The following is a 24,935-nucleotide window of genomic DNA, read 5'->3' as shown; positions in this document are numbered from 1 at the left end:
GTTCTGTCTTTTTTGTGAGTGAGTGACCAACATTCTGGTGCTGGCGTTGTCTTTATTCTGAAAATACACATCAGGTTTATCTTTGCTAATAATTGGAGTGCAGAGGAGGGGAGAGCAGGGCTTATGTGCGCTATGATGATTAAAACAAATTCCACTTCTGACGAAGTGGAGATCTCCAGATAGTCTTCTAACAAAGTGATGACCTTATCCGTTTTGGGGTTTTTTGTGTGTTGGTTTGTTTTCCCTCATGGGGACGTAGTGAAATCTTAATGTCAGATAATTGTGAGTTAGGTCTTCTATTAATTTGTGAGACATTGAGGTTTTTGCAAGTGTCTTGAACCCTGCCCCCACCACTTGAATATTGTTCACTCTTCATGAGGTTTTCTCCACAGTTGTGAGACTTTCAGAGAGGATTGTTTCCTGATCCCAGAAGGTGGTGTGTTAAAGAGTTAAAAAAAAAACCCAACAAAACTACAAAATAAACAACCCCACAAACAAACAAAAATATCCCACAAAACAAACAAAACCCAAATACTGTCTAGTAACAATATGAGAATCAGTGCTTTTGGAATTTGTTTGAATTCTAATAGGAAAACAGGAATATAACATTGGTAAAATAGGTATAGACAGAAGACAGTATAACTAGTATCTGAGTTGAACTGAGGAACTGCTATGAATTTTATAGTCTTTGAAGATGAGAAACTGTAGATTTATGGTTTCTACTAATTGCAGTGATAAGAGTGCTTGCAGATGACACCAAGTTGGGCGGGAGTGTTGATCTACGTGAGGGTAGGGAGGCTCTGCAGAAGGATCTGGCCAGGCTGGATCGATGGGCCCAGGCCCCGGGGTGAGGGTCAGCAAGGCTCAGGGCTGGGTCCTGCCCTGGGGGCACAGCAACCCCAGGCACCGCTGCAGGCGTGGGGAGGAGCGGCTGGGAGCTGCCCGGCGGGAAAGGGCCTGGGGGTGCTGGTCGACAGCCGCTGAACACGAGCCAGCAGGGTGCCCAGGTGGCCAAGAGGGCCCAGGGCACCCTGGCTTGTATCAAGAACAGTGTGGCCAGCAGGAGCAGGGCAGGGATCGTCCCCCTGTGCTGGGCACTGGTGAGGCCGCCCCTCGAATGCTGTGCTCAGCACTGGGCCCCGCACCCCAAGGCGGCCATGGAGGGGCTGGAGCGTGGCCAGAGCAGGGCAGCGAGGCTGGGGCAGGGGCTGGAGCACAAGGCTGGGGAGGAGCGGCTGGGGGAGCTGGGGGGGCTCAGCCTGGAGAAGAGGAGGCTGAGGGGAGCCCTCATCGCTCTCTGCAACGGCCTGAAAGGAGGCTGGAGCCGGGGGGGTCGGTCTCTGCTCCCCAGGAACAAGCGATGGGACGAGAGGGAACGGCCTCAAGCTGCGCCAGGGCAGGGTTGGGTTGGGTATGGGGAAAAACTTCTTCCCCCAAAGGGCTGTCAGGCCCTGGCCCAGGCTGCCCAGGGCAGGGGCTGAGTCCCCATCCCTGGGGGGATTTAAAAGCCAGGGAGATGTGGTGCTTAGGGACATGGTTTAGTGGTGGCCTTGGCAGTCATAGGTTAACGGTTGGACTTGATGATCTTAAGGGTCTTTTCCAGCCTAAATGATTCTATGATTCTCTTAATTTAAAAATGAATGCAGATGGGATATGGGAGACAAGTGAAGAGCAAACCCAGCACTCCTGCCCTTGTTGAGGGGTTTGGGCTACAGTGGAGAAAATAAAGGAGGTAAAGCCACTGTCAGAAGTCTGGCTGCAGATGCCTTTCATCTGCTGTCTGCATCGGGCTGCAACCGTCTGAGAACAGGGAGAGTCAAGGTCAAGGGCAGCTGGATGTGGGCGATAGCTCGGCAGCCCGTGCGGTGGGTAGGGCTGTCTGGACTAGTCTGGGACGAGACAGAAAACAGTTGTTAACGCTACAACTTGCAAAGCCCTGGATTTTGTGCTGCAACGTGGAGCAGAGTTACATCATCTGCCGGGACGGCGGGGTGGCGGGGTGCGCGTGCGGGTGGGCGGGGCGAAGCCGGAGTCGCCGGGGTTACATCAGCCCGGAGGCCGGGATTGGCTGCGGCGGGTCAGCTGGGCCGGCTGCCCGGAAGCCGGGATTGGCTGCGGCGGGTCAGCTGGGCCGGCTGCCCGGAGGCCGGGATTGGCTGCGGCGGGTCAGCGGGGCGGGCCCGCGCCTTCGCGGGCGCGCGGCGTCCCCGCGGCTGCCGCCTCTGTGGGAGCTGGGTGCCACGGCGTCGGCAGGAGGGGCCAGGTACGGGCGTCCCGGGGGGCCTGAGTGCTCGGGCGCGGAGTGGCGCCTGCGGGTGTCCCTGATAAACCTGCGGCAAGGCGTTCGTCTGTCGTGGCGCTTTGCTACGCTAAAGTTCCTGCCCGTTCCCGAGGGGGTTCTGCCGCCTGCCCCGAGCGCGAGTCGCTCGGTTCCTCGGCTTGCCCTGTCCAGGGCCGGCAGCCGCAGGTCCTGGTCCTGTCTCTAGTGCTGCTGCTGTGCAGCTTAACTTCTTTATAGACAAGGCGTAGCAAACCGGAACAGTACTGAATTTCTGCAGACGCTATATTGTGGGATACTCGGCTTGAAATACTTGGAACGGCTCTAACAGGGCAGCGAGAGGGTTTTATTCCGCTGTGCAAGGCAATGCCAATAGATGCAGGCTGCCGTGACCACACTGTCCTGCTGGAGTGGATTCTTGGTAGAAGAGAATGGCGTGGTACATGTTGCTTTGAAATGCCTGTTCTCTGTGTGTGTAACTTCTGTAGAACCTGGGCAAAGCTATTTGCGAACTGTTCTGAAAACAATTTATTTGAAGCTTTTCTTTATTTTAGCCAGTTATTCTGAACTGGCTTCCCTCTGGGGAGGTTTCTTGTTTTTCAGTTTGCACTAAGAACTGCAGCTTCCCCCCCCCCCCGCCCCCGCGCCTTACAGAAGTTTTAGTTGGTAAGGTAACAAAGCTGTTTAAATAACAAAAGCCCCTGAATGTTACAGAGGACTTACTTGTGTTATGGTAAAGACTTACTTGCTTAAAATTGCGTGCATTTCCTTGGAACTTGATTTATCTCTGGTTAATTACTTGTGTAATACAGTATAGCTCCTTCTGTAGGAGCTTGGTTTCCAGTTTTTTTTCACTTGTGGAATGTCCTTACACTTAGTTGAGATATTGGCCTTTGTATATAAAACTGTGGAAAAAGTTTATTTAGTTTTATTTTATCAACTCATTGCAAGTAGTTGTGGACATCCCATGGGCCTGCAGCGAACAGACCGAAAAATCAGTGTTGTAGATTGTTGTTGTGAAAGGCACCAGTTTTAGGATTTGAGACCTCTTGATTGCTTGGGAAGGTGACTAAGTCTCTTTACACTGATCTGGAACAGAATATAGATGTACTGTGCTACTTAACAGCTGTTATGAAGATGATAAAGTCATAAAAACCAGCCAGTAGTATTGTTTTCTATGAGAGATAATATAAGGATAACTTTTATTATTTAAAGAGATGACCGGAGAATCATATTTTTAAAAGTCAGGTTTCGAGACTAGTTTGGAAGGAGTGGGTTTTCCTAGTAATGAAAAAAGTAATTTTTTAAGCTGATGTTAGAGTCTTGGAGAAATACCTGAATAATGCATTTTGCATTTCTTTTTAGTGCTCCCTCCCCTCCAAGTAAGGCAGAATTTTTAATTTTGGTTTGTTTTTTTTTAATTATGTACCTTTTTTGGTTTGTTACTGAAGGCCAGAACCATCCCAGGTATGGAAATGGTGGAAATGGGAGTGGAATGGAAAAAGAGGATTGAAATTACCTTTAAATCCTTGATTGAGTGAGAGGAGAGAAAGGAGTTGTTCGGCAGCCTCGGACTAGCCTGAAAGAAAGCTGGTAATTTACAGCATGCCCTGTGCTCTATCTGTGCTCTCTGGCAGCATCATTCCCATTTCACGTATCTCTCTTTCTTTTCTTGATGTCCGCACTGCTTTACAATGTCTGTTTCTGTCTTCTTGTTAATTTACTCTCCTTGCCTTTTCTCACAAGCTAGGTTCAAAAACATGCTATTTCTTTCTAATCCTTTTCCTTCAGAAGATCCACGCTGTCTGCCACTTCTCACTCCTCGTTGTCTGCTTGCTTTTAGCAAAGTTGTCTCTGGCAGAGGGAAGCAGGAGGCAGTCTTCCAGGAGGACAAGGTTGCTTTTAGTTGCAAGCAGCCCTGTAGTGAGAATGTGAAGCGATTCTCTGGCAGCTCCGTAGGAGCAACCAAGGAGACAACACAGCTTGATCTAGCTAGTATGGGTTTGTATTCTAGTGACAGTGCAACACCAGGTAAAGATTATTACTGTAGTGGGAGTCAAAGGCCTCACAGGAGAGGCTGTGACGGGAAATGTCTGGGGGTGAAACTTCAGGTGGAGTGCCTGGTTCCGTTCCCGAAGGGAGACGGCCTGTGAAGGGAGCTGAAGAGGAACAGGGAGTTCCACTCAGGATAATTGTGGTGGAAGGGGTTCTGGATAAAGGACCTGCCATTTGCCAGGTTGTCAGGAGCTGCTGGGCTCTGAGCGTCCCTCTGAGACACAACTAAGACCCTACTGGGAAGATGATGGCCGACAGTAGATACCAGGGTGAACTTCAAGGTGGAAGGGTCAAACAGACTCATGAACAGTGGGAATTGTTGTGCCGCCCAGAGGCAGGTGCATGAGGTGCCTGGTAAGGGTTCAAGGAGGGAATGTCTAGTTGGTACTGTTCACCAGCTCCTTTAAATTTGCCCTGTATGAGAAGAAAACTTGGACTACTTGCGCAGTTGTATCATCTGCTCCGAGTCCCTTGTCTGCCTCATCCTGGCAGTGGTCAAGACTGCCATTTCAGGTGAAATACAGAACTGGAGGGACATGGCAATTTAACAATATTAATCTGCAATGCTATGTAATCTTCAGTAGACAAAACAGGAGAACCATTATGTGCTGGTGGCTGACTTGTCTTATGTAGAGGTGTATATTTTGGCAAGGATGATAATGAGGTATGATAACAATACACCGATGCAGGGTAATGAAGCAGCTTCATGTTCACGCACACGTATGCCAGAGCCGCCAGGTGCTATAATTCTCATGGTATTTGTAAGAGCAGTCTTCCACTGCAGTTACTATGAGCTCTCCTTGTCCTCTCTTCAATACCTTCTTATCACAGCTTGTGCAATGTTGTTTGCTCTATTCCAATGGTGCAGAGGGATGGATTGGAAGCAAAATTTTGTAAAAGGGGAAGGAGAGGTTTTGTGGCTGAAGCACTGTCTGGGAGAACTGGATTCTTGTTAATCTCCTTTGTATCATTTGTGATACTAGATGCATTACTTCAACTAGACCTGTCATAGGAAATTGCTAATTGTGTATCCCTTGTCTGCTGAGTACTTGCTCTAGTGGATTTTGACTTACAAGAATTCTGAGTGTTTACAAGTTCAGTCAAGGGAAACTAATGCCAAATACCTTGGAAATTGGTGTCCTTACTTGTAATCATGGTTAACATCTTGTCATTTGGTAGCGCTCAGGGAAAAGTGAATCAGCATGTCTTCTATATTGAAAAGGGCTGAGATTCATGAGAAGTATAGTAGATGCTGTGTTGTGGGGTGTACGGAGAAGTCTGGGTGACGCAGCCTCTCTACATTTTTGTTGTTGTTCCAAGCTTCTCTATGGACAAAGTTATGCCTTTTCTCCATTGTAGGTACACTCACTAATAGTCTTTTCCCTTCTTGGGGAACCATGTTTTGTTCTTGATCTTTAATAATGACCTTCTGCCCCCAGGTAGGGAACAGGGGCCTTCAGTTCTTCTAAGTCACAGTCTGAGAATTATGCAAAATGGAGAGAGTGGGCTGTCTGTTGCACAAGGAAATTGTGTTAAGGCTGTACAGGACAAAGAGGAGTTGGGGTGGAGGGGGAGCGGGTGAGGAGAGAAATATAGATGAAAGTTCACTGATATTTAACCACTTTTCCCCCTTCCTTCCTTCCTTTTAACTTACAGATATCCTTGATTTGCAGAAGGCATCTCAAAATGTTGTGTCGAGCTGCTCTGAGCCCTCTTGTCCGTTCCCCTGGATGGTGCTTTGTGTTGTCGCCACGTGCCATCGCAGCCATTTCCCGTTTATGTATGTATGAGAGAAAGCACACGTTTCTAATAATGTTGGTCACTATGTGTCTGGGCATGCCTATGCTCTTTCCTGTGTTGAAAGGAAAATCACCTCATTAACATCATGCAAAACTTACAGCCTCTGGAGTGAGCTGCAATTGAAGCTCTACTTTCGTAATGTTACTTTCTCCCTTATAACATTCAGCTGGATGTCTGAGAGGGTGTTTTTTTCATTCTGACGTGCGTTTTAAGCCAAAAAATCAATTGTGAAAGTACTGGTACTGTAAAAGTTCTTTATTTCAACCTCATGCATTCCTGGAAAACAAGATCTGATTATGCCTGCTCCCCCATCTGCATTTTCAGCCCACAGATGTCTTGAGTAAAGCAAGGTGTGAAGCTCAGATTTATTCAGATTAGATAAAAATGGAAAGATGCTTGCAGGAAACCTGAGTGTAAAACATAGGTGCCCTGTAAATGGTCATTCCCTGAGAACCTAACTTGAGAGAACTATTCACTATTTATTTGATTAGTGGTCTGAAATAGAGAAGGCAAGGGTAGATAGACTCTGTTAGATCAAGAGATTAACTATTTACTGTTGCATGCAAAATTAATTTCCCATTGGTCTGTGTGCTAACAGTTCTCTCTTGTTGATATATGTTTAAATTAATAAATGTTGAAATCTTGAAAATGCTAAACCTGTTTTTTCTGAGCTATAGCTCCGTTGACTTCTGCATTTGTAGTATTTTTAAATATTCCACGTTTTCCAAAGTCAGTAAACTACTTGTAGTTAACACTGTGAAAATTATTCCTTAGTATTGACAGTAGTCAATATCCAGTATTGGAGCAACTCTGGTTACTTCATCAGCTGCATTCTAAAGCTGGACTGAGCATTTATAACAGATTTCTTTTCTTCTCTACTATTTCTGTTGTGATCCTGTTCAGCTCGTGTGTGTTTTGAAATTCTGCTGCTTTACTCCTGAGAAGCAAGCCTCATGCAGGTTACATAAAAGGATCTGCAAGCCAAATACTTAAGTCTTTTTCATATGTTTCCCCTTCTTTATTAACAAGTGAAACTGTTGACAAGGTACTGGATATAAAAACTGGAAGACCTAGAAGCCTATTTGTCCAAAAAATTGACTGGATGGCTGTATCGGTTTCTCCATAATTGCATATGAAGCAAGTTAATGGGCTTGCATCACCAGAAATGTTTTGCATATGCAACGTGGGAGCTGATTTCACATCTCAGTCCAGTCTAAAGTAACTAAAAAAAAGATATGTTTATGCAGTCATAGAGTAAAGTTAGCAATTAGGACTTCAGTGGAGATGAATGAAATTCTCTGCTTGTTCTAGAACTGTTGTCTCTTTCCTTGTTTTTGTGAAAAAATAAGTGGTTTCTTTTCAGATACTGGTTATCCCTCAACAGCTGCCGCCTTGGAACCTTCTAAACCCTGAAGCTCTAGCCAAGACAATTGGAAATAAACTGTTTTTACTCCTTTCTGGTCATACTGTGTGGGATAGGCAAATCCTCTATAGTAAAGTATAATGCTGGAAAGAACAGTTAAATTGGACTCCTTCACCTATTCTTTCATGTGTATTGTAGGCCTTATTTACATTCACAAGTCTTCCCTTATGAACATGAGGGGCAAATGAAACTCATCTCCAAATTCCATTTTCTACTTTTATATGCGTGACATGTTAGTGCAGCCCTCAGTTATGAGTAATCATTTAAGCTTCTTCTGCAGGTATAACAAACAAAATATTTATTTATTTAAGACATTGTTAAATGACAAGTTTCTCTTTTCTGTAGCACTATGTTCATTCCTGTCTTTCTCCAGCAGACATAATGCCCAGAATAGTCACTTTAGGTTATAAATCAATCCATTTTGTATTATAGAGCATGAAAATTAGAGAGACTGAACAGATTAAATAAAATCAGATAACTCTGACCATGGCATAGGATTCAGTTTACTGATTTATAAAGAAGCCTCTGCATCTTCAGATGAGAGATTGGTTAGGATTGACTAGGATAGAATAGTTCAGTTGGAAAGGACCCACAACGATCATCTAGTCCAACTGCCTGACCACTTCAGGGCTGACCAAAAGTTAAAGCACGTTACTAAGGGCGTCGTCCAAATGCCTCTTAAACCCTGACAGGCTTGGGGCATCGACCACCTCCCCAGGAAGCCTCTTCCAGAGTTTGGCCATCCTCTTGGTAAAGAAAGACTTCCTAATGTTTCCAGTCTGAGCCTCCCCTGACGCAGCTTTGAACCATTCCCACGCATCCTGCCCCTGGATCCCAGGGAGAAGAGCTCAGCACCTCCCTCTCCACGCCCCCTCCTCAGGAAGCTGCAGGGAGCAATGAGGTGGCCCCTCAGCCTCCTTTTCTCCAAACCAGACAAACCCAGAGCCCTCAGCTGCCCCTCAGAGGACATGCCTTCCAGCCCCGTCACCAGCTTTGCTGCCCTCCTCGGGGCACATTCAAGGACCTTCACATCCTTCTTAAATTGTGGGGCCCAGAACTGCACACAGAACTCAAGGTGAGGCCACGCCAGTGATAAATACAGCAGGACAACCACCTCTTCTGACCGGCTGGTTACGCTGTGTTTGATGCCCCCCAGGATGTGGTTTGCACTCTCGGCTGCCAGGGCGCACTGCTGGCTCCTGTTGAGCCTGCTGCCAACCAGCACCCCCAGATCCCTTTCTGCAGGGCTGCTCTCCAGCCACTCCTCTCCCTGTTTATACCTGTGTCCAGCGTTACTTTGTCCCTGGTGCAGAATCTGGCATTTGTTCCTGTTAAATTTCATGCCATTGATGATTGCCCAATGCTCCAATCTATCTAGATCCCTCTGCAAGGCCTCTTGTCCTTTGGGAGAGTGAACAGCACCTCCCAGTTTAATATCACCAGCAAACTGGGTAACAGTGCAGTCAACTCCTGCATCTAGGTCATTGATAAAAATATTGAACAGCACTAGCCCTAGGATTGAGCCCTGAGGAACACCGCTGGTGACCAGTTGCCAGCCACATGTAGTCCCATTCACTACAACCCTTTGAGCCCTGACGTCCAGCCGGTTCTTCACCCAGTGCACCATGAACCGGCTCATCTCACAGTTGGACAACTTGTCCAGAAGGATGCTGTGAGGAACAGTATCAAAAGTCTCGCTAAAATCCAGAAAAACTACATCCACCACCTTCCCTTCATCCACTGGGCAGGTGACCTTATTGTAGAACAGTATCAAATTAGTTAAACAGGACTTCTCCTTTGTGAACCCAGGTTGACTGTGCCTGATGATTGCATTGTTCTTTAAATGCCTTTCAGTAGCCAGTATGATCTTCTCCGTAATTTTTCCATGAATGTGTGCCATCTTTTGACCAAGTTGCACTTTTGGTCCCGGAGTGTAGTGTCGCTAGCCGTTTTTTCTGTAATTACATCAGAAGTGTTCTCCCTCTTTTTTGCTATACTGGTGTTTTTGAGAATGTCTAAAAGTTGACCTGGTTTAATGCAGTTTCTGAATAGTAATACAAGAAGACCTAGATGTTGGATAAGGAAATGTGGTTTCGAATTTTTTTTCAAGTAATATGGCTTATCCAGGTTATATTAATTATCCAGTTGACACACTTGGACGGTGGGTATTCTTATCTGTACGACTGCTTCTTCAGACACAATTCACTGTGGCTCTGCAAAACTTCATATGAAGTATGTTGGAAGTGCTTTCCATCTGCCTTCACTCCTTCAGCTTAACTTTGGGACTTCATGTGTTTGGGTCCACCTCTTTGTCAATTAGAAAGGATCCAGACTGTTCCTTGTGATTGTACCTTAATAGTGACTATTCTCTTTAATCTGCTGTGCTGATAGTGGTATTACTGTCCTTTGAAGGCATTTTGAAAACAAAGATTTTGCTGAGAAATGTTCCCTAGCTCATTGACTTGGGCGAAGTGCCAGCCTTATGTATCTTACCTGAGTAATGCTATGACTGTCTCTTCTCCCTCCAATGCCTATTTATCCTGTAGGAAGGTGACTTCCAGTTTGTATGTCCATCATCCCCCTTCTGCTGCCCCTAGTTGAGCAACGTGCAAAAATACCTTAGAGATGTTGTAAAAGCTGTGTTTCTTTTCTTTCCTAACAGTCAAGCTTTCTGTGCTACTACAGACAGGAAAACTCTCTAGCTGTATCTAATGAGGCAAGGCAAATGAGATTGTTTTAAAAACTAGTACTTTTACTTCTTATGTGAGCTGTATGGGCTTTTTTACAGTGTCCTTCAGTTTGGTCTAGGTTCCCAGAGTCAAAGCTCTGTGACACATGGGGTATTGCCGTATATACCTTAGGGGTGGTTAGTGCTGCTCAGATACTGTTGATTCTCACTTTATTTTAGTGACTTGAAAGCTAGTTTCTCATTCCCAGTCACTGAGAATTGTGCGTTGTGAGCTTTAGGCTTGGAAAGGGAGGCAATGTTACATTACCTCAAGGGCTTAAAGACTGAATAAAATGCTTAAAACTGCATTTTTTTTTGTTCCTTTCTTTCTTTCTTTCTTTAACCACAGATCTCCCTCGCTATAACCAAAGATTAAGGAATGAATCCATCCGTTGTTGGAGCAACATCCCGTTTATCACCATGCCACTCAGCCGTGCACATGGAAAATCATTTGCACACCGCAGTGAGCTGAAGCATGCAAAGCGGATTGTAGTGAAGCTGGGTAGTGCTGTTGTGACTCGAGGGGATGAGTGTGGCTTGGCCCTTGGGAGGCTGGCATCTATTGTAGAGCAGGTAATTCTGTGACTGAAGTGGAATGTTTGTTTTAACTTCAGATACTCAGTGATTGTTGGATGGCACAGAAGATTGTAGGAAAACCTCATAAAATAGTGATGGCACTTTAAAGCAATGTGTTGGCCTTTCCCTTTTTCATCCCCCTGTGCTGTGGTAGCATAAACCATGTGACTCAGTAAATTGGTGTTTGAAGGTGTGGTGGGTTGACCTTGACCAGCAGCTAAGCACCCACACAGATGCTTGTTTGCTCCCTGCACCTCCACCCCACCACCAGTCAGATTAGGAAGAAAAGAAGAGCAGCAAAAGTAAGAACTCATGGGTTGAAATAAAGATAGTTTAGTAAGTGAAGGAAAGGCGAAAAGAAACAAGTGATGCTAAGGCAATCACTCACTGCCTTGCACAAGCAGACCAATGCCTAGCTAGTCCCTGAGTGACAGCCACCTTGGAAGACAACCCGCTGCCCTTTCCTATTCTGCTACCCCAGTTTTATTGCTGAGCATGGCGTTACATGGCATGGAATGTCCCTTTGGCCAGTTCATGTGAGCTGTCTCAAATGTGTCCTCTCCAAACTTCTTGCCCAGCCCCTAGCTCACCTGCTGTGATGGGACACAGTGGGAAAAAGAAAGCCTTGATGCTGTGCACAGTACTATTTAGGAATAGGCAAAACATCAGAATGTTATCAACACTGCTTTAGTCCTGAAATCCAAAACACAGCACTATATGGGCCCCTGTGAAGAAAATTAACTCCATCTTGGCCAGACCCAGTATAGAGGAAGAGATTTGCACAGCTAGATTTTCATGCAGTAGGTGAGACATGACTGGGTCATTAGTTGGATCTAGTGGGAAGGTGGCACTGAAGTTTGTGAAGTCTGCAGAAAAAGCAGACCCTTCTTGATTACCTGAGCATTTGCAGATTTCCTCCAGGAGAAAGCTTGAAACCTCATTACTTGTAGGAAAAACTGATGGGATCAACTCATGGATTGGTTCTCCAAAATGAAATTATGACTTCGGGGGGGATTGGATGTGTCTTCTCTGGGAAGTAAAGTTAACATAATAAATTAAATCCATATAAGATATTTAGCTTTAGAGTTTTGAAAGGAATCTGGCCAGATGCGTGTAAGGAAGAAGTAATTAAAAGCTGTACTATTGGAGTTAGCTGCCTCACTTCTAGAAAACAAAGTTACTGTATAATGGGAGCTTTGGGAATGGATGGTGAATAAGAAGGCTGGTGGAGGGTACAGCTGCTACTTTACGGCTTTTTCGTATCTTATCTTTCCTTATCTGTAGCAATGGAGGTGGAGGGGTGAGGATTATAGAAGTGTTACCATGTTATATGTATTGTGAAAATTCAAGCGTGACTGTCACGAAAACGGGTATTGTGAAAAGAAAGTTTAGCAGAATCTATAGATTGCATGCAGTCCTTTGCATAGCTCCCAAGTGGCTAGGAACGTGTGCAGGAGTATCTTAGAGGGTGGTTGCCTTGCTCTGCGCATCCATGGATAAAGCGAAACGCTTGTGTCAGCAAGAACTGGTGAGCATAAGGTTATCTATAATAGCCAGAACTGTCATGCTAGCAGTGATCATACTCCAGGCCCTGTTTCTTATGTTCTGTACTTACAGGTGTCAATGCTGCAAAATCAGGGCCGAGAGATGATGATTGTCACCAGTGGTGCTGTAGCTTTTGGAAAGCAGCGGTTGCGTCATGAGATCTTGCTTTCTCAGAGTGTGAGGCAAGCACTTCATTCAGGCCAGAGTCAGCTAAAGGATATGGTGAGTGGCTGGGGGTACTCCTGCTTTTCCTTGAATGTTGGGTAGTACCTGCTCAAGTCACTGCCTGACAGCTGTTCTTTATCTTTGTAGGCTATTCCAGTCTTGGAGGCCCGAGCCTGTGCAGCAGCTGGCCAGAGTGGACTAATGGCTCTGTATGAGGCCATGTTTACACAGTACAGCATCTGCGCAGCTCAAGTAAGGGATTCCTTCTTTCCTAGACTGACTTGCTACTTTGGTCAGTGATGGAATTATTCTTGGATTTTTTTCCGTGTTTCATATGCTGCTATCTTTACTGTAGTGTTGCATTTCCATTACCAACCTACTTTTGGGGCTTGTTATTGTAGCATAAATGGTAGCTTATACAGGAGTGCCTTGCTAAGTATTTCTGAAATGGAGTTATCCATCGTCAAGGTGAAGCAAATATGCTTTTTCTTTTTGCAGTTCGTGTGTGTCCTGCTCTTGTGTATAGGGGGCCGAGGGCGGGGGGGGGGGGGGGGGGGGGGTGTGTCTGTTAAGGTCTCTTCACAAAAGCTAAAGCTGGTGATCCAAAGTGAGGGTTTAAAAATCACTGCCACATATTCTGTAAAGCTGGCAGAAGTACACATCCGCACTTCAGAACTTGCTGTCCATCTGCTCCTCAAACCTTTCTGACTTGTGGGTGATGGTATTCCTAGCCTGGGTCTTTTACCTATACTGAATGCTGCAACTGTATTAATTGAACTACTCTTAAACAGGCTTTGCTTATCTTAAATACTTTGAGAATACAGAATTGCATCAACTGCAAGGCCTTATTTGTTCAGACACTTTTAATGAATTTAGGAGCCTAGAGTGAAGTCTTGCTTGGAGGAACTTCTTCCTGTAACACAGTGTCGCTGATATCACTAAAATGTTTACAGTATAGCTAACAATCACTATAGGTTGCGCTGGATTATAATCTTATTCAAGTCTGCAGACGATTATCATTCCTTTCATTTAAAAGAATTAATGACCCATGCCAAAAAAGTCAGTGTACACATTGATTCTAAGTGCTATTGTAACATTTGTGTGGGTGGAGTTGTTTGCTTAGTTCTCAAATGTCCAATGGCAGAGTAAAAATGAAGAAAATGTCTCTTCAGAGCAGACATTGAGTTTTTTTGTCTTAAAATACAAATAAGAAAGAGGTGGTGTCTGCATGCAGGAGGCTTTAAGACCAAGATTCTTCTAGAGCTGAAGAGAAGTCTTGAGACAAAGCATCCCTTCTGCTTGCGGCAATAGAAACATTACACTGGGAGAGAAAAAAGGGAAGACAGTGTCTTGAGTAGTCTATTGAATTGTTTAGGCTCTCAGTAGTTATCATCAGCATCTATGTTCTGCTTATGTTTTTTTTTTCCAAGTTGATTCCTGGAGCCTGTGATCTGTCAGCTTGAGAAAGGCCATTATAGGCTCCAGTGGAAGTTAAGGTACATAAACCTGAAAATGTTGTGGAAAGAATATTTCTTACTTGGATTCTTTATCCTTTAAATGTGGCTTATGTTTCTTTAGTGACCTGAAGGGCATGCCTGATCTGTTATGATATGTTAATACATATGTTTATGATGTTCTTCTCAGGAAAAGTGGTAGGCTAAGTATATATTAATTTTTTTTTCCTCCGTTTAGATTTTAGTCACCAACCTGGATTTCCATGATGAACAGAAACGTCGGAACTTAAATGGAACATTGCACGAGCTTTTAAGAATGAATATTGTCCCTATAATTAACACTAATGATGCTGTTGTTCCACCTCCGGAGCCGAACAGTGATCTGCAGGGGGTAAATGTGGGTAAAGTATTGCAAGGGGGTGGATCCTGCTTGTAGATGGTACAGCACTAATGTATACTTCACTAATGCCATAATTGGGGACCTCTGAAGCCTGCAACAGAGAAACAAACATACAAAATTAGTAATGTGAACAGAGGGTACTGGAAGACTATGCTGACCTGTCTGTTTCTGGCAGGATACAGTGCTGTGGGGTGGACGCAGGGCAGCTGATGTCTGCTCTGCCAAAAGCAAGCATACCCAGTTTGGTTTTCACTCAATAGTTGAAGTTGGAAGGGACTTCTGCAGGTTGTCTAGTCCAGCACCCACGTTTAAAGCAGCGTCAGTACCTCTTGTCCTGTCACTGGGCAGCAAGGTGGAGAATGCAGGTCACACTGCTTGTCATTTTGGTACTGCTTTACTGCATTCCAAAAGCATATGTACTTTCACACAAAGATCACCTTCTAAGTTTCCAGTGGGCGTGAACAAAGTAGCTCAGAAGGACTTGGTAGTGCTGAGGTAGCTTGCTTTTGTATGTTGCAGCCAAATATTTCCTAGTTTCTCCCGCTGTTCATTGCAGGTAATTAGTGTGAAGGATAACGACAGTCTGGCAGCACGACTGGCTGTGGAAATGAAAACTGATCTCCTGATTGTTCTCTCAGACGTAGAAGGTTTGTGAGTCATTTCTTACTTTCTTGTTTTATTGAAGTACATCAGGTAGTCAAACCAACCTATATTTGGGTTTTACTGATCTCTTCAGTTCGTATCTTTCACAGGGACAATTACAACGTGCCACATAACTCCTTAAGGCATATATCCAGTGCTGATGCTGTTGCATAAGCCAAAGACTGTCTGCCACACTGTTGAATCTGGGTGGGTGAGAATGCATGTGAACTTGAGACTCATTCCAGAATACCATATGTACAATGGTACTTCTGCTGTCTTCTCAGAATTGTATGATATAGTCATGAGTAATACGCAGGACAAAGGCTATGTGTTTAGAGTCAGGAGTATAAGCCAAATACTATTCTACAATAGTTTGTTTCTTCCGGCAGCAGGTTCTGTCTTTCAGTGAATTACAGGTACATTACAAGTCCTGGTCATTGCCTTCCAGATACCTGGAACTTGCTAGCTTTTTCTGTCTGAGCTTCTGTTTTTCTTCTGAGCTGTGCTGCTGTGACGTAAGTCTGTCACCTGTGGATGTTGGAGTTCCTTTTCTAGAGAGAGGAGGGTAGTGGGTGCAGTTTCAGATCAGTGCAGTCCACATCACCCAAGTCACGTAATCTTTTCATCTTCCCCAGATGGGTTTCTTTTGGTGCATCCTGGACTTTGGCACATATTGTAGGCCTTGAGGAGGAAGGAGGTGCCTTTCCATAAACACAGTTTCTTTTAGCAGATTCAGCTAGATTTCATGGTTGATTCTAGTTGAAATGACTGTCTGAGAACAACTCATGAAAGCAGTAGTCAAAACAACTTGTAAAAAAAATTAACACCCAACACCCCCATCCTCCAGGCTTATTCATTCAATGTGACATCTTGTTTATGGAAAGATGTGTGTTCTCTCCTTCCCAAGCTATCAAGGAAGGACACAGATAGTCTGCACTTGTGCTCTCTGATTTGTAATGCCAGTATTTGCTCACATAGAATTTCTTGGAAGTGTGGTGGTAGAGTTTAGGTTTAACATGTTAGGTAAACCAAAGCGTCATTCAACTCCAAGCATAGTTACATAAAATTACTAGATTTAAAAAAAAAAAATTAATAGGAGTATGTCTCTGTAGTGTTGTGTTCCTTCTTAGCAGAATTCGATAGTTACCCTTTTTACATATTTCTGAATTGCCCAGTTTATCACTGTACAACCCAGCATTCAAGATTATCATCTGAGATTTTGGTGAGGAGGACTATCCTTTGCCTGTTCAGTTGTGGGTTTGTATATGTAAGCCCTGATTTTGAACATACAAAAGCTGTGAACTGTTTCTGTAACCTCAACCAAATGTCACTACCTCCCAGCTTGCATGTTGCTATTCAGCATGTGGGTTTTTGGTTTCTTATTCATTATGCTTTCGGTAAAGCTATACTACTTGAGTCTGTCTGCTAAGTGTTTCATGCTTTCGGTCTCACAAAAAGCAGAGTTAAGTGAAAGTTTTCAGTCCTGTAAAGTGGAATAGAGCTTTTCAGCCTCATTGATTTTTTTCTTTTTTTATTTTTTATTGTTTTTCTTTCATGAGTGAGCTTTGGACATGAGGGTATATAACACTAACAGATTTTTATTTTTTATTTCAGGACTCTTTGACAGCCCTCCAGGATCTGATGATGCAAAGCTCATTGACATATTCTACCCAGGAGACCAGCAGTCTGTAACATTTGGAACCAAATCCCGAGTGGGAATGGGAGGCATGGAAGCCAAGGTAGAAATATGGAATGTTTGTTTTGTTATTGGGAAGGAAAGGGAGATGTGGGAAAGGGAGATAGATGAGATGATTGTGCTGCCGTTCACATGGATCTTGACAGGGTGCAGAAATGGGCAGACAGGAACCTTATGGAGTTCAGTAATGGGAAATGCTGAGTCCTACCCCTAGGGAGAAACAACTCCATTCACCGGTATGGGCTGGGGAGTTGACTGGCTGGAAAGCAGGTTCACTGAAAAGAACATAGGGGTCCTGGTAGACACCAAGTGGAATGTGAGCCAGCAATATGCCCTTTGGGCAAAGCAGACCAACAGCATCCTGAGTTCCGTTAGAAAGAACATAGCCAGCAGGTTGAGGGAAATTATTATTTCCCTCTAGTCAGCACTAGTGAGACCACATGTGCAGAGTTGTGGCTGGTTCCGGACACCACAGTACAAGAAGGACATGGCATACTACAGTGAATCCAATGGAGAGCCATGAATACGATTAAAGAATCGGAGCATGTGTCACACTAGGAGACACTGAGAGCTAGGACTGCTTACCGTGGAGAAGAGAAGGTTTGTGTATAAATACCTGAAGGGAGGGTGTAGAGAAGACAGAGCCAGACTCTTTTCAGTAGTATCCAGGGAACAGACAAGAGGCAACGGGCACAGACTGAAATACAAGAAATTAAACTGAAATGTAAGAATTTTACAGTGAGGTTGCTGAAGCGCTGGAGCAGGTTGCCAAGAGAGCCTGTGGAATCTCAGTGCTTGGAAGTGTTCAAAACCTGACTGGAAGGTGTCTTGAGTAACTTGCTCTAGTTGACCATGCTTTGAGCAGGTGGTTGGACTATATGATCTCCAGATATCCTTTCCAACCTCAGCTATTCTGTGAGTACTCTGTAACAGTGCATGGGTTCCTTTAGCTTCTCTCTTAGGTCCATCTGAATTGAAAAGAGCAACTAATAAATTACATTCTGGTAGTTTGTAAAATGTGACGTTTGGAACTCTTATGTTGTTTTAAATTAAAATAAGAGTCAGTCCTCACTTCTTTCCTTTGTGATAATCCAAAGGCTTTGGGAATCCCTGTCACTTGAATCTGATACGATACCTCTGTCTCCTTTCTGAGTTCGTATGTATGCTGTTTGCTTCTGAAGGATATATTGGTGGACACCAACGTACTTTAGTTCTTGAGTACAAGAGTAGTAGAGGTAGGAGGGCCGATGGTTTTTAGTGCTGTGTACAGTCGGATGCCCTCAGTATTCATTGCTGTGAGTGCATAAACATGGGTGTAGTGTGAGACTTCAGCATATGTCTCCCATGATGCTGGGATATGCACTGTGGTAGTACGAATTGGTGTGAGTTTCCTAAGGACACTTTTGGAAGGTTGTCTGTGAAAACTGAAGTAGATTTTGACTAAGCAAGGAAAGACCGTAGTGAAATTCTTCACCATTATCTTATGCTTTATTTCCTTTTCTGAAGAATCAGGTAAGGCATACTTCAGTATCAGAGCATGGACTGGAAGGTGGCAAAAGGAGGAGGCATTTGAGTGTTCTATTTGTAACTATGGGAGGTACAGAGCTTATTTAGAAAAAACTTTCCCTTGATCTGGCTTCTGGAATAGTTTAAATGATTCCAGGTATTGAGGGGAAAGCTGCCAAGGTCAGAGAGTACTTGTGTTGTAAAAATAATAATCTGTTAGAGATATTTGGTTATCTTTAAGTCTGAGTCGCATAGAGGCAAATCTCAATGCTGCTGTTGCAACAAAAATTTGTTACAGTTGAGAATTGCATGATATTTTTGAAAACCTGTTGCATAAATAATAGAATAAAGAGATGGTAGCTCAAAGTACAAATCTTCATTATGAGCATGAAACTTGAGCAAAAACGTAGCAGTTCATGGTCTTGGGGCAATCAAGAGTTTGATGTGATAGGCATATCTGACAGGTAGTGTCTCCCAGTGAATATGGACTGCAATACCTAATTGTAGAACCATATTAGGAAAGTGTAGAAGTGAAGAAGCAGGGAAGCATTTGCAGTAAAATAAATGACACATAATTAAATAGAGTGGTGGGATAATGCTGCCCATACCTTGGTCAGGAAAAGAAATGAAGGACACAACAGGCAGCACCTCTTCAGCAGGTAACATCCGGGATTTGCGTCTGTGTTTTTGTATTTTGGCATGAACCAGTGAAATGTTGTGTGCGGGGGGGAATTTTAGAGAAATCATGTTTTGATGCCTTAAACGATGGCTCAAGTGTGTGGAAAGAGGGTAATCTTAGGACTAATCAGTACATGGGGATTTCGAAGGACCCTTACTAATAAGCTAATCCTGCTGTAAGCTTAACATTCTGTAGAAGGACTAAGCAAACTTCAGTATGCCAACACTGAAGTTCAGAAAGGGAATTCATGTTGCCCTTCATGTTAGGGCAATGCCTACAAAGATACTGCCCCTAAATTTCATAGAGCTCTTGTTGAACATGATGCCTGCCTCCCCACCCACCATGGTCACCTCCATGACAGCCTTCAGCCCACAGGTGACCTGGTAGTATCATTGATTTTAGTTCTCATCTGTCTGTGGACATCAGATTGTTCTTGTTTCAGACTTGCTTCTTGCCTTAGATCTTATGCGTGTTGCTTCTATACATTGCTTAGTACACTGTGGTCCTGACCTTTGAAGATGACTTCTAAATGCTATACTTAACAGAATCCTCCTCCAAGGCGGGGGGAAGAATGCCAAATAAAAAGCATATGATTCAAAACTGAAGAAGTGCAAACTCTTCAAATAGAGCCTACTGAAGGGAAAAACTCTTAAGACAATAGGTGTACTCCCAGGCAAAAAGCAGAAGCAAATAAATAATAAATCCAATGAGAACATGAACAGGAAATGTGAACAAAGTAGGTAAAAACTTTGCGTGGAAACCTAAGTAACTCTTCAGCAAACTTCATAGCTTCACCAAAGGGTTATAAACAACGAGAATACCTCTACATCTTAAGCAGACCCATGAGGAGTGCTTAGGCTGATCAAACTTTAAGGGAGTAATTCAGACAGCTAAAGGTATCAAATAATATTTTAATGTTATATGGTAGTGGCTAGGACCTGAGCAAGAACAGTGCTTCACAGTCCAAGTAATATCATGTGGTTGCTTAAAGTAGAGTAATTATTGATGGCTAATCAATGTCAGGGAGATTGGCAACAGAATCTTTTCAAAAAGGAAAATTGGGTTTCTTCAAAGAGCAAGAAGAACTTGCAACATAAGGTAATGGTGAAAAAGAATGTATGACCAAAGTGCCCTTGCAGAAGTCTTGAAAAAAGCAAGCTGTTAGGAAAAATTGAAGTACGCTCATAAAGTGGCAGCTAGTTCAGGAAGGGAACGTAAATCGCAAATACATGATCTCATTCAATGCTACGTTATTGAAATTCCTGAAGTGTGTTGAATGCTCTTTGAACAATCTGGACATCAAAGTGGAGCAAGAAGTCTTGTTGAGAGGAGTGATTCAATTAACAAGTGAATTTCCTGGAACTGGCTCTATCCTTCACTGTAGGTGAAAGCAGCTCTGTGGGCCCTCCAAGGAGGCACCTCTGTAGTGATTGCAAATGGAACCCACCCAAAGATCTCGGGTCATGTCATCACAGATATCGTGGAAGGGAAAAAAGTTGGAACTTTCTTTTCAGAGGTAAAACCTGCAGGTGAGTACAGAGGTAATGTGTACATTGAGAGTTGTAGAGATTTCCTGAAAGGTTAAAATTTGGCTAGACCTGTACAATAACTGGGATACCACACTCTGCTTGAAAAATGGTTTTTGAAACGTATTTTCTAAAGTAGGAATAGAAAATGTTGAATCTTCTGCTCTGGTTCCCTCCAGCTGATAAACTGCTGCATCAGACTTGCATTTGAAGAATGCAATGAGTAAAATTTTTACCATTTTTAGTCTTAGGGGTTATCATCTAGTATTGAAGATTTCAGTGTGAAAATGCGGACATATAATGTGCTGCTGAACTAAGACAGTGTTTCGTTTTATTTCTTATCATAAATTCCTTTTACGACTCAGTCTTCTGGTATGGTAGGTAGGAATGTTTTCTTGCCACTGCGTTGCTGGGACAGTGTAACAATTGCTGGAGAAAGTCAGACCAAAGATCTGTGACCTTAGCAGAATAGGACAAATACTTTTGATACTCTTGATACTTCTGACTTGCACTTTAAGCCAAGCGAATTTCTTTGTGTATAATAATCCTCAATGGATTTCTTGTATGAATTTGTCGAATCACCCTTTGAATCCATGTAAAGGCTTAGCATCCACAGGGCTCTGTGTCACAATAGTCAAGAGCCTTTAGTAGATACTGTGTGTTAACTCTGGAGCTAGAGCTATGTGAAAAACTGCTTGCTTTAATTTGGCTTTGGGGGGTGGAGAAGGTTTTGAATTTTCTTCCTGATAGCTTCATTTGATGCCCCTACTGCCTGTATGGGTGATCAACCCCTGTTTAACTTTGAGGATGTGAGACACCATCTTTCCCCTCATCATCTTTCTTCCACGTGAAAGAGGTTTGGTCTTAGACATTTTGTACCAAAGCTGTTCCAAAAACTTGGTCAACGCCGTTTCTCTTGTTCGAAACTGTTTTCATTCTATTGTGGCCTTTTTGAGACGGGCAAAAATCAAAATTTCACATAGCATTCAAGATGTATGTAAGGCTTTAATTTATGAGATGGCAAGACTAACTGAGTTTTCATAAGATTGATAGTGTTTTCTGTTATGTTCTCTAGGCCTTTTCTAATAATTCCAAATATTTAATTTGCTTTTCAATGTTGATGTTCACTGAAATGATGTTTTCATAGTATTATTTGTGACAGTACTAAGGTCTGATTTTCCTTTTCCCCTCTACATTGCTTCATGTTTATCTGGTTTGAATTACACTTGCTGTTTTGTGGCCTAGTGATGTGGCTGCAGAGGAAATCACACAATTGCCAAATGGCTGAGGTTGGAAGGGACAGTATGACAGATGACAGGGTCATCTGGTCCGACTCCTTGCTGAAGCAGGTTGCCCAGGACTGTGTCCAGGCAGCTTTTGAATTTTTCCAAGAATGGAGACTCCACCACCTCCCCAGGCAACCTGTGCCAGTGCTTGATCATCCTCACACTGCAAAAGTGCTTCCTGATGGGAGACACCTCCTGTGTTTCAGTTTGTGTCCATTGCCTCTTGTCCTGTCACTGGGCACCTCTGAAAAGAGTCTGTCTCCATCTTCTTTACACCCTCCCTTCAGGTATTTGTACGTACTGATGACATCCCCCCTGAGCCTCCTTCTCCAGGTTAAACAGTCCCAACTCTCTCAGCCTTTCCTCATATGAGAGATGCTCCAGTCCCTTCATCATCTTTGCAGCCCTTCGTTGGGCTCGCTCCACAGTGTCCGTGTCTCTCTCCTACTAGGGAGCGCAGAACCGGGCACAGCACTCCAAGTGTGGCCTCACCAGTGCTGAGCAGAGGGGAAGGATCACCTCCCTCGACCTGCTGGCGATACCCTTCCTAAGGCAGCCCAGGACACCGTTAGCCACCTTTGCGGCAAGGGCATGCTGCTGGCTTGTGTTCAACTTTTGGTGTCCACCAGGACCCCCAGGTCCTCCTCTGAAAAGCTGCTTTCTAGGAAAAAGTGTGATAGTGACACTTTTTGGTTTGTCCCACTATAATAAATTTGTATCGGCAGTAAAGCTTTTCATCTTGTGAGCTCATTCTGAGTCACTTACAAATGTGGGAAACAGCAAAAGTCCCTGTGGAATTTTACTGGCACTCTTCTGCTATTGTGGCAAGCGTTTACTCAATCCTGTCTTTGTCTTCTATCTTCCAAAGAACACGCTTTGGAAATCCAAGTAACTTTTTTAAATCAACTCTATGTGCTTACATAAATGTCACTCAACACCAAAACATACCATACTTTGTAAAGTATGACTTGACTTTAGAAAGCTGTTTTAACATTTCTTAAATAAGTCTAATTAATCATGTGTGCACCAGTTCTTTTCTTACACTTCCCACTATACCTCTTGATATTTTCCATGATATTGGAATTCCTGCTCTGGCAATTTCCATAGGACCCTTCTTAAATAGAAGTTGGGTCATTTATCACCTTCAAGTCATCTGTTTTACAGGCAATTTCAGAAGAGTTAAAAACCCACCTTTCTTCTATAGGAACTCTTCTAAAATGCACACAGGGAGAGACAGAGGGAAAGCAATTTTTCTGTGAGCTGTTACTCAGATTGGGTTTTGGCTGCCATTATTCTTTGCACATCCCCATGCTATTTTGTAATCCTTTCTGTTTTCCTCAGTTGGATATCTAAACTTTTCAAAGTTTGCCTCCTTGCTTTCAGTAGCCTACCATGCCCTGAGACTTAGCTGTCCTGGTGTTCTTTTGCCCTTTGTCAAGTCTTCTTGATACATGGTGCACACTTGCCTCTGACATGGCAACCTTACAGAATCTCTGTGATGACTCTTTACGTTTGGGGACCATAGCAGTATTTTTGTGTCAGGTACAGATTTTCCTATTTTAGTATGCAACAGATTTCTTGAATATGTCTGTTTAAGACTCTGTACCTGCTTTCCTGCTTTGAGCAAAGAATTGGAAGATGGAAGGTCTAGCGTTCACTTCCACATGTGCTGTTACTTTGTCTGCATGGCATATTTTTGGTTTTTTTGCAGGTCCTACAGTAGAGCAGCAGGGTGAAATGGCTCGAGCTGGTGGCAGGACCCTGGCGGCTCTACAGCCTGAGCAGGTGACAGAACAATATGGCCTCACTTGTTAAGCTTGTGAATGTGTGGCAAGTTTTACAACACAGATTTATAACACAATATTCTTTGTGTGCCAGATCCATCATTTGGATTGTAGCGTGCTTAAAGAGATGAGAACAGCAGAAAGATAATGCGTTGTAGCTATGAAGTAATATATGTTTCCATGTGGCGTTTATAAAAATTTTAATAGCGTCGAATATCACATAGAAATGAATTGTGATCAGAGCTGCTGAAGAATTGACTGGAATAACTTGTTCCATTCACTCCTGTGCGTAGTGTATGCAAAAGAGGGGCTGTAGACTGTCAATTACGGCTCTGCAGTCGAGTAGGTAAAATGTGGCATCTGTTGTGAAGCAGACGAGGTGGTCTTAAAGGGAGAACATTGTGGGTTTGGTGAAGAAGACTGGGCATGGAAAGCAAGATAATAAAAAGCAAAGTAAAGGTTGAAGCAGTGTTCAGTCTCATTTTTCAATGTGATGCAGGCTGGAAAAATCTTCTGGCCCCAAGTATTCAGGGAGTCAAGACAGTGAGAGAATGTGGTCAACATAAATGGACTGAAGGGGACCAGATGTCAAATAGGATGGACTTTGTGTAAGAAGTCAGTTCAGAAACTGTTTTCTCTTTCAGAGAGCGGAGATTATTTATCGTCTTGCTGACTTACTAACCGACCAGAGAGAAGAAATTCTCTTGGCAAACAAAAAGGACTTGGAAGAGGCTGAAAATAAAGGTAATATTTCAAGTCCTTCCATGGTAATCGTATTGTCTTGAACCTCTCTGGGCCTCAAAGGAAATGAGCAGAACTAGAATCTTCTGTCACCTGGGATTGAGTAGTATGGCTGTCACAGATCAGTGAACCCAGGACCTTGAGAGCTTGTCAGTGTAAACAGCTGCAGCTTCCTTAATTAGATAAAACAGATGCCTTCATCAGAGAAGACACTGAGGCCTTGCAAAACACCAAGCAGTGTATTGTAAAAAAAAAAAAAATTAGTGCTCCATTTTGCCAAAGGAGGCTCACTTTAGAAATGGAATATAACAAACATCGTCTCTGTTATTGTCATGCATAAAGTGAATATTTCCTCTTCGGCTCCTGAGGGGAAGGCTGTCATCTCTATACTCAAATTTATGCTTTCCAAAAAGAACTATGTCCCCTTCTGATTGAGGAAGGTTCTCTTTAGGTGGCTTGGATTAAACCCATTCTTCTGTTAGATTGGTGCATTCATTGAGAAGTTGGGATTAGGATGTGTACATACAGGGATAGCAAATGTGTGAAAATGACACATCATGAATCGTAATACTTTGTGGAAGATGCCAGGGAACCGTTTTTTACTGACCAGAGTACTTGAGGGGACATTGCTGGGTTAACTTACTGTCTGAA

At 43.5% G+C, this 24,935-nt stretch overlaps 1 protein-coding gene across 15 annotated transcripts in view; it reads left to right on the top strand.

The window, feature by feature from the left end:
* ALDH18A1 (aldehyde dehydrogenase 18 family member A1) overlaps positions 1 to 24,935 on the top strand; it is a 39,769-nt gene that overhangs the window by 3,426 nt on the left and 11,408 nt on the right. For 7 of the 15 annotated variants that reach the window (XR_014228049.1, XR_014228050.1, XM_082310536.1 and 4 more), the window contains 10 exons: positions 5,990 to 6,113; positions 10,634 to 10,857; positions 12,478 to 12,627; positions 12,718 to 12,822; positions 14,263 to 14,421; positions 14,981 to 15,071; positions 16,681 to 16,805; positions 20,332 to 20,476; positions 23,471 to 23,544; positions 24,188 to 24,287. Coding sequence is in view for 13 of the 15 variants with exons in the window: in XM_082310536.1 (XP_082166662.1) it covers positions 6,020 to 6,113; positions 10,634 to 10,857; positions 12,478 to 12,627; positions 12,718 to 12,822; positions 14,263 to 14,421; positions 14,981 to 15,071; positions 16,681 to 16,805; positions 20,332 to 20,476; positions 23,471 to 23,544; positions 24,188 to 24,287 (1,267 nt within the window). In the remaining 2 variants the exon portion in view is untranslated. Of the gene's footprint in view, positions 1 to 2,185; positions 2,264 to 3,729; positions 3,872 to 5,989; positions 6,114 to 10,633; positions 10,858 to 12,477; positions 12,628 to 12,717; positions 12,823 to 14,262; positions 14,422 to 14,980; positions 15,072 to 16,680; positions 16,806 to 20,331; positions 20,477 to 23,470; positions 23,545 to 24,187; positions 24,288 to 24,935 lie in introns of those variants that run through there. The other 8 variants (XM_082310544.1, XM_082310545.1, XM_082310537.1 and 5 more) reach the window with 5 other exon arrangements.

This window comes from Platalea leucorodia (genome assembly GCF_965183815.1).
Source record: "Platalea leucorodia genome assembly, chromosome: 4".
NCBI lineage: Eukaryota > Metazoa > Chordata > Aves > Pelecaniformes > Threskiornithidae > Platalea > Platalea leucorodia.
Note: the sequence above shows the minus strand (reverse complement) of the source record. Positions and strands in the feature narration are given on the sequence as shown.